This window comes from Myotis lucifugus, unplaced genomic scaffold (assembly GCF_000147115.1).
Source record: "Myotis lucifugus unplaced genomic scaffold, Myoluc2.0 scaffold_406, whole genome shotgun sequence".
Taxonomy (NCBI): Eukaryota; Metazoa; Chordata; class Mammalia; order Chiroptera; family Vespertilionidae; genus Myotis; species Myotis lucifugus.
Genome location: NW_005871454.1, coordinates 218,464 through 228,356, shown reverse-complemented (window position 1 = coordinate 228,356; position 9,893 = coordinate 218,464). Strand labels below are relative to the sequence as shown.

Below are 9,893 nucleotides of genomic sequence, written 5' to 3'. Positions count from 1 at the left end.
GAAACATCGATCAGCTGCCTTCTGCACATCTCTCACTGGGGATGTGCCCGCAACCCAGGTACATGCCCTTGACCGGAATCGCACCTGGGACCCTACAGTCCGCAGGCAGACGCTCTATCCACTGAGCCAAACCGGTTTCGGCTGTAGATCTTTTTTATTTTTATTTTTCTATTTCGTTTATTTCTGCTCTGATCTTTATTATTTCTTTCCTTCTGCTTACACTGGGATTTTCTTGTTGCTCTCTTTCTAATTCTTCAAGTTGCAGATTTAGATGGTTTATTACCAGTGTTTTTTTGAGGTTAGGCCTGTAATGCTATGAACTTCCCTCTCAGGATTGTTTTCACTGTGTCCCAAAGATTTTGGATTGTTGTGTTTTCATTGTCATTTATTTCCAGGATGTTTATTTATTTATTATTTGATGTCTTTGGTAAACTAATCATTGTTTAATAGTATGCTATTCAGCCTCCAAGTGTTTGAATTTTTGTGATTGTTTTTACTGTAGTTGATTTCTAATTTTATGCCATTGTGATCTGAGAAGATGCTTTGTATGATTTCAATCCTCTTGAATTTGGAGAGACTTTTCCTGTGTCCCAGTGTGTGGTCTATCTTTGAAAATGTCCCATATGCACTTGAGAATAATGTATATTCTGTAGTTTTGGGGTGGAATGTTCTAAAGATGTTGATTAAGTCCATCTAATCTAGTGAGTTGTTTAGGATTGATGTTTCTTTGCTAATTTTTTTGTCTAGATGATTTATCCAGTGATGTTGATGGGGTATTAAAGTCTCCTACTCTGATTGTGTTGCTGTCAATCTCTCCCCTGATACCTTCCAGAAGTTTTTTTTCAATGTATTTGGGTGCTCCTGCATTAGGTGCATAAATGTTTACCAGAGTTATATCCTTTTGTATCAATCCCTTTAGAATTATGAAGTTGCCTTTCGCATCTCTTGTTATGGTCTTCACTTTGAGGTCTATTTTGTCAGATATAAATATTGCTACCCCAGATTTTTTTCCCATTTCCATTTGCCTGATTGATATTTTTCCATCCTGTCACTTTCAGTCTGTGTGAGTCCCTTGTTCTGAGGTGGGTCTCCTGTAGCCAGCATATATATAGGTCATGTTTTCTTATCCATTCAGTCACTTGATTTCTTTTGTTTTGAGCACGTAATCCTTTTACATTTAATGTTATCATCGATAGGTACTTAGTTGTAGCCATTCCTGTACTTTATGCCTGTGTTCTTTCCTCCCTATCTATTTCTTCTTTTTACAGCATTCCCTTTAGCATTTCTTGCATTGCTGGCTTGGTAGTGATAAACTCCCTTAGCTCTTTTTGTCAGTGAAGCTCCTGATTTCACCTTCAATTTTGAATGATAGTCTTGCTGGATAGAGTATTCTTGGATTCAGTTCTTTGCTTTGCATCACTTTGCATTACTTCCTTCCATTACTTTCTAGCTTGATGTGTTTCTGTTGAGAAATCATTTGATAATCTGATGGGGGATCCTTTGTAGGTAACTCTCTGTCTCTCTCTTGCAGCCTTTAAGATTCTCTCTTTGTCGTGAAGATTTGCCATTGTAATTATTATGTGTCTTGGTATGGATCTTTTAGGATTCATCTTGCTTGAGACTCTCTGTACTTGTGTAACTTTTTTCTTCCCCATATCAGGGAAGTTTTCTGTCATTATTTCTTCAAATAGATTTTCTAATTCTTGCTGCTCTTCTTATACTTCTGGCAGCCCTATTATACGTATATGTTGTGCTGTGCCAAAGCTCCCTTAGGCTCTCCTCCTGCTTTTTAATTTTTTTCTCCAGTTGCTGTTCAGATTGGGCTTGTTTCTCTACCTTATTTTATAACTCACTAATTCGGTCCTCTGCTTCTTCTAGTCTACTGTTGAAACCTTCCATGGTGTTTTTGATTATAGCTATATCACTTTTGATTTCTTCCTGATTTTTGCATAGGTTGTTGACTTTTTCATCCATCCATTGTATGAACGATACAACCATTACTGTGAATTTTTTTCTGTCATGCTGCATGCCTCTATTTCACTTATTTTCTTTCTTAGCGATGCCTATTTTTCTTTCCTCTGGGGATTGTTTCGTTGTCTCCCCATTCTAACTATCACCAGAAAGTTCAAACGCCGAGGTGCAGGGGCCTGGGCCGTGTGCAGTGGGAGTTTCGTTTGACCCGTGTGTCACTGAAGAGCTCCAACACCAAGACATGTGGCTGCTGTGGGTTGGTAGGAACCACGCTCGCCCAGGATCAGAGTCACCGGCACTCAGTATGTCCTCGTGCACACAGCTAGAATTAGGGAGCCTGCCTGTGCCATGCTGAAAAAGAGACCCTGCTGGTGTTTGCTGAAAATTAGAGTCTCCCAGTGCATGCCAGGAGTTAGAGACCCCTGCGCCCATGCTGAGAATCGATATCAGAGTCTCTGTTGCTTGGTGAGGCCTCACGCCGAGAATTAGGGTCCCTGTGTATGCATGCACCGAGAATTGGAGTCACTGGCTCTTAGTGTACATGCACTGGGAATCAGGGATCTCAGACACACGTGATAAGAAACAGAGTCAAGTGGGGATGGGAGGTAAGAGATCAACTGAGGACTGTATGCATGCATATAAGCATAACCAATGGGCACAAGACATTGCGGGGGTGGGGTGGAGTGAGGGCATGTGGAGTAAGGGAGGTCGGGGGAAAGTCAATGGGGGAAAAAAAGGAGACATATGTACCACTATCTGTAATACTTTAAACAATAAAATAAAAAATAATAAAAATGAAATAAAAGAAAGAAACTGAGTCAAGTCAGTGGTGCTCAGTGCTGCCTCTCATGTGGAGAATCAGGGTCTCCAGTCTCCTTGGGGGACCAGTTTGCACAGCTCCCCTGTGTGGCAGGAGGTCCACTCATGTGCTACAGAAAACAGACTTCCTTGTGCATTTGCCCAGAATCAAAGTTAGGTGGCACTGCTGTTCTGTGTGGGCATGGAGTCTGGTTGCACAAGCATGTGTTGCGGGAAACAACCTCCCAGAGTCCACGAGCCCAGGCTCAAATTCAGGTAGCGGGGTCACCCTGTGTGGGCGTGGGGTCTGGTTGCGTGAGTGCATGCTGTGGGAAACAGATTCATAGTGTCCACCTGCCCAGGCTCTTATTCAGGTAGCAGAGCTGCCCTGTGTGGGCAGGAGGCCCGCTTGCTCAGGGAGGGTCTAGCAGTTCCTATGGTGCTGCAGCGATCCTGCAGGGAGGGAGATGGGCTCTGTGACTCACAGAAATCTGTGGCTGGGATGTCTGGATTCTTGGTGTCTGTGGGTCTGCAGCTGTGATCACAGGTCTTTGTCCCTAGTGGCTGTAGGGTCCCGGTTTGCATCTGAGACCAGATTGGGTAATGGTGAGGCTAGAATCCTAGTCTTAAGCAGTTCTGTTTTTCAAGATGGCATGGTCTCTGTGCCTGTGCTGGCCGCTCCTGGAGTGTCCGCAGTGGCAGTGGGGTTTCGCCATCTAAGACTGCCCGGTTTAGCTGCCCCTTGGAAGATCTGCAGGATCTAACTGTCCCTTGCTCTCTCTCTCTCTCTCTCTCTCTCTCTCTCTCTCACACACACACACACACACACACACACACACACACACCACACACACACATCCACACACTCCTTTATTGCTCCCTCACTCTCTCACACTCGCTTCCTCCTTACCTCCTTGTTGGTTGCCATCTTTTTCCTATGCTGAGATTTTTGTCTTTTTTTTTCAGTTGCAAATCAGTAGCTGTGTGACAAGACTGCTCTTTCCAGGTAAATATGCTCAAGATCATTGAGACATTGTGTTGCTGCATGAATCATGTGCAACTAGATGGCAAAGACCAGGCCATTGAAGGTTACGTGAGCCCAGAGCATTTGCCCCATGTCAGAAGAGAGTGCTGTGTGTATTAGGGTCAGGAGGGTGTTAGGCCAGACCTGGAGCTTATGCTCTGCTCCCAGACAAGTACCCATATTAATGGCAAGATGTGGAGGGATGGCTGCTGGGAGTGTCTGGTGAGGTGAGCCCACCACAGGGAGATCTTAGCAAAAACATCACATTGTCTATGTGTGGCCTCCTAGATAAGGATTTCCTAATGTTGAAAAGTCTAGGTCGTATTAGAAACTATGAAGGAGCAGCACCCATGATGGCCTAAAGAGAAGAGGTGTTTCTCCACTTTCCTGACCACATGACCCTCTCTGATTTGAGTTTGATTGTGCACAGGCAGGAGCTTTTGATAATGAGAGGGACCATGTTGTGGCCTGTCCGAAGGTCAGACTCTAACTACCCTCTGGAAGTTACATTTTATGGGTTTTCCTACCATTTGATTCTGTGCAATTGTTATTAGTGGAAGTGGGGTGTCCACTAGTGGGTGCTGGGGGTAGGGTTCTAAGATAGCTTTAGAAAATGAATTTTCTAAGACTTGTACAGGAGAATGAGTGAATTTTATTTGCATGGAGTTATGTCCCTCAGTTGCAAAAGTCCCATGTCCTTTAAACTGGACCTGGGAAAGGTGCAGCTGGGGATTCAGCAGAGCTAGAAGCAAAGCCAGTGCCCAGAGTTTCCATTCCACGGTGGAGTAAGTCTTGCAGACCATCAGCCTAGTTGTAATCCATTAGTTCACTGAGTGTGGGCCATGTGGGCCAATGCAGGGGAGCAGGCCCTCTGCCACAAGAGAGCCAGGAGTGCAAGAGGCCCAGAGAGGGAACTCTGTTTTTCCGGGAGCTTATGTAGCTCAGATTTGATACCATTGCAGCGTCCACGTCTATTCTGGCCAATGACCTGCTCCCAGGTGTGACTGACAAGTAACCATCTCTCCTATGGCATTCAGACTTACTGGGTATGCTTCTATTTTTTATTTGTCCACTCCCTTCTCCCAGGATCTGTGGGGAACAGACCTGGAGAGTGTGAAACTGCAGTTTCTGGCACAAATGACATGCCTATATATATTATCAGGCCTTCCCTTTGCTCCGTCCTGTCAATTAATTAACAACTGGGATAATTATAACAGTATCACAGTGACATTCATGCCTGCTACTTTTACTGTATTTTAAATTGTATTTTCCAATTACAATTCACTTTCAATATTATTTTGTATTACTGTCAGGTGAAGAGCATAGTGATTAGAAAATCATACACTTTACAAAGTGTTGCCCCCAATATTTCCAGTACCCACCTGGTACCACGCATAGTTATCACAATATTATTGACTGTGTTACCTATGCTGTATTTTGCATCCTAGTCACTATTTTCTAACTACCAATTTGTATTTTCACCATTTTTTACCCAGTCCCACATACCCCTTCCACTTTGGCAACTATCAGTCTTTGTATATGAGTCTGTTTCTATTTTGTTTGCTCATTAACTTGTTCTTCAGATCTACAAACAAGTGAAATCATATGGTATTGGTCTTCCTCAGTCTGACTTCTTTCCCTGAGCATAATACCCTGTGGTCCATCCATGCTGTCACCAATTGTATCTGCTACTTTTATGGCTCATGGAAATGAGGCTGCTGCCCTGCCTGCTCCCCACCTGCTGCCCTCTCCCCTAGGTGAAGAGGATGAGCCAGTGAACAGTTTGGGGACAGCACGTCTAGAAACTAAAGAAATGAAGTCATTTCCAAAGCCCACATGCTGCTGTTCTAGAGACCCAAGTGATACAATTCAAACAGAGTGTAATGAGCAATAAAAATAAAACACAAATACTGGACACTGGGCTGGATGTGAGGGTGGAGCCGGCTCTGCCCAGTGAGAGATGGGGCCAGGTGTTCTGCAGACATCCTGCCGCCCTGTCCTCCAGGGCCCTGCATGGGGCCAACACAGTCCTGGTCCCCTGGTCACCCTGTGCCAGTGCATAAGCTGGGTGGCAACTCAGAGACCAGCCCTGCTGGAACCTGGGCACTCTGGTGTCCTTGGTGGGAGGGATATGCAGAAGTGGGAGCTCAGACCAGTGTGTTCTGTGGGGCACAGGGTTGGTGGACTCTGAGGATGCTCAGTGGTCAGGGATGAGGAGAAGGGGCAGCCAGGAGACTGGAAGCCAAGCTAGGCCCTGAGCTCAGAGGAGGGCAGAAAAGGGCAGGGAGAGAAATTCAGCCCAGGAGGGAATGAGGAGCTTCTCAGGACTTCCCTCCCTCCTCCACCCCCGTCTCTCCTCACCAGCCCCCAGCCCCCAACCCTGCCACCCCCTGGTTGCTGGAGAACAATGTCCTGCTCAGGAGGGCCCTCCTCTCCCCAGTGTGGTGGGGCCTCCTGAGCTGCAGCCCAGGCTGTGCCTGCTTGGTGCCCAGCACCCACGTGCTAGTCCAGGAGTAGACAAACTTTTTGACTCGAGGGCCACAATGGGTTCTTAAACTGGACCGGAGGGCCGGAACAGAAACATGGATGGAGTGTTTGTGTGAACTAATATAAATTCAAAGTAAACATCATTACATAAAAGGGTACGGTCTTTTTTTTAAAAATTTCAATAGTTTTATTCATTTCAAACATTTTAACAAGAAGAATGTAAACACTAATTATTATAATTTGAAACTTCAAAAAATGGAAGAATCATAGCACAATAACATATCTTATATTGAAGATGGCAAAGGCAAAATAAAATTGCCTAACAAAGGAAAGGTACAAAAGCATTTCAAATTAAACTTAAATATAATAAAATAATTTAAAACTAAAACAAATAGAAAAGAACAAAATGTGTAAACAGTAAATTAAACATTTTCTTTAGTGCAACTTCCAAATTATGCCCGGGACGTAGATGTAGATGGCAATTTAGACTGGGTTGAAAGGTTTTTGGTCTTTAAAACATCAACTTCAGTGGGAACAGTGTTGTTCGTCTCCTTTTTTAGCTAATGCATCAAAGTCTGGAGTTAGTTTTGTTGTGGCTATTCTCAGGATAGATCTGAGGTGGTCGTCAGTTAAGCTGGATCTGTGAGGGGCTTTGTTGATGTTCATGACGCTAAATGTCTGCTCACAAACATAGGTTGACCCAAACAGCACAGTATCTTCTGTGCCATCCTCCGGATGTTTGGAAAAGTGGCTTCATTAAGTGAAGCATAAAAGTCTCTTAGTTCAAGAGAGCTGAATTTCTCCTTTAGGACAAAGTCAGACTGAAGATCGATGAGTTCCAGTTGCACCTCTTCTGGTGCTGTTTCAGAGTTTTGTGACAAAGGACAGGCCACCAGTTGAAGTGACTGGTCAATTTTTTCAACATCAGAAAACCGACGACAGAATTCTGCATGCGGGTCATCCAGTGATTTGCTGTATTTCTTCACGTTTTGGATGGTCTCCTTCTGTGTGGCTAGTGTGGCAAAATGAGTGAAGACTTTGTCTGAAATTTGTCTGGAAAAGAAAATCAGCTTCGATTTAAAGGCTTTCACATTAGTGTACATGTCATGTACATACTATCTTTTCCCTGTAGCTTCACATTTAGCTCATTCAAATGTGAAAATATATCTACAGCAAATGCAAAGTCACATAGCCAATTCTTGTCACTCAGCTCAGTAAATTCATCAGACTTCCCCTTTAATTTCAAAAATGCACCAATCTCTTCTTTGAGCTCCCACACTCATTGGAAAACTTTGCCCAAACTCGACCAGCGGACATGAGAGTGGTAAAGTAAGTCGTGGTGATCTGCATCAGTTTCCTCCAGAAACTTAATAAACTGGCGGTGCTGAAGTCCCTTTGCTCGAATGAAATTAACAAGCTTTACGACTGGATTAACAACATGATTAAGTTGTAATATAGACTTGCACAATGATTCCTGGTGAATAATACAGTGAAGAAAAATAACATCTTGGTTAGGGTTCTCCTCTTTCACTTTATCCTGAATTCTTTTTAGCAGTCCAACATTTTTTCCAGTTAAATTTGGAGATCCATCTGTCGTGACATTAGCAAGTTTACTCCATGGTAGCTTCATTTTCTTGATGACAGTAGACACCTGGTCATACAAGTCCTCTCCCCGTGTTTTTCCTTTCAGTGGCTCCATGGCTAAAAACTCCTCCGTAATTTCAAAATTGTCACTAATCCCTCGGATAAAAATTAAGAGCTGAGCAGGGTCCTTTACGTCATTACTTTCATCCAATGCTAGTGAATAAAACTTAAAGAACTCTGCCTTACTATTTAACTTGCTGGCCAAGTCTTCATCAATCAGTTCCACTTGACGAGTCACTGTCCTGCGCGATAAGCTGAGTTTTTCAAACTTGCCTTTGCTCTCTGGACACAAGAGACCTGCTGTCTCTATCATACATTCTTTCAAAAACTCGCCTTTAGAGAGAGGTTTGCTAGCTTTTGCTAATTTGAATGATAGCATAAAACTTGCTTTGGTAGTTGTCTCTTGAATTGCAGTTTGTCTGTGAAAGACATTTTGCTGAGCCTGTAATTTAGCCATCAACCTCTGTGCAGTAGCCTCCCGTTCTTGAGGTGACTGCTTGCTAGCATAGTTGCCATGCTTTGTGGCAAAGTGACAGCTGAGATTGTACTCTTTGAAGACTGCAAGTATTTCCTGGCATATCAGACATACCGGCATTGATCGGACTTCGGTGAAAAAATATTTTGTTGTCCACTCCCTCTTAAACACTCGGCATTCACTGTCCACTTTCCTTTTCTTTGGTCCACTCATGTTTAATATTGGGCTAAAACCAACAGTACCGTTCTCTTATTAAATTCTTTACTAAAATAAGACAGTAAAGTATAAAAACAAGTGATTAAATTTGCTCTACTATAACATTTTTGGTCTTCTAAAAAATATATATATAACAAAATCATCTGAAAAAGTTCAGACATGGGACAGAGGCACACACTAACCATAGAGAACAACCCCTTTCCTCCATAGGAAACCTGTGTATCTTTCACACAGGCCCTTTGTTTATGGTAACACACATAGCTGCACATTGCTGTGTCTTCCAGACACACTTGTATGGGAGGTGCTAGGGCAGTGCAAAACATGGGTAACCAGTAGTTACCACTAGCACTTTCGTTACTAGCAATAAACAGCCGCAGTGCATATAGTGTGTAAGAGCCCATTATCAGTGTCAGATTGCATCCACTGGACTCTATAAAAACAACCAAGTGCCACTTTTAAATGCCCATTGCAACAGTTTTTCTTATTAAAAGCTGGAAATGGCAGGATATTTATATATATACCCCTACTGTGACAGCCTGGCAGAGCATTACAAAGGAGAAAACCCAGCATCTGGTGATGTCCATAAGTACAAGACTTCAGGCTGTCATGACCAGGAAAGGGTTTCATCCAAGTATTAGATATGAACATTTGATTTTCAGTTTTTCATTTGTCCAATTACTTCTGAAACCCTGAAATTAAGCGATTTTGTAATAAAATCTTTAGTTCATCACATTTCTATACAATCTTTTTGTTCAACCCACTGAATTAGGGTTCGTTCACACTAGCCGTGCTGCCGTTGCAGTGTGGTGCAGTACTGCAATGCAACGCAGCTAGGGTTAATGCAGGGTACACAGGTTTCCATCATGTTTGCGTTGATGCTAATGTGCAGTGGTGCATGTTAACACAAATGCCCTGTAGCACAAATTTTTACAGGCGCAAGGGGGAGAAGCAAACGCAGCGAAAAATGCATTTGTTTTGCCACTAACACATGCGGTTAGTGGCCACGGTAGCGTTACTGATACCGCATCCGTATCAGCAAAAAAATGCAGCCGCAGCATGGCTAGTGTGACATGTCCTCTGTGTGTCTTTTTCCCTGCTTCGCGCATCCGCAGTGGGAAAAAAAACTGCAGTGGATACAAGCCCTAAAAGCTGAAAGTCTTTGTTGTTTTATTAACAAGTCATTGTGATGTACAGAATGTGGGAACAGGAAAAAATTGTGTTTGAGTAGAGCTCTTAATCTTACCTCAGAAAGGCTCTGATACTGTGCTCTCCAGGGGC

The 9,893-nt window shown here is 43.3% G+C and overlaps 1 protein-coding gene across 1 annotated transcript in view; it reads right to left on the bottom strand.

Moving 5' to 3' along the window:
- Positions 1-9,391: 9,391 nt before the first annotated feature.
- LOC102434869 (granzyme B-like) overlaps positions 9,392-9,893 on the bottom strand; it is a 5,468-nt gene continuing 4,966 nt past the window's right edge. The window contains exon 6 of the mRNA XM_014467592.2: positions 9,392-9,429. Coding sequence (XP_014323078.1) covers positions 9,392-9,429 — 38 coding nt within the window. The remainder of the gene's footprint in view (positions 9,430-9,893) is intronic.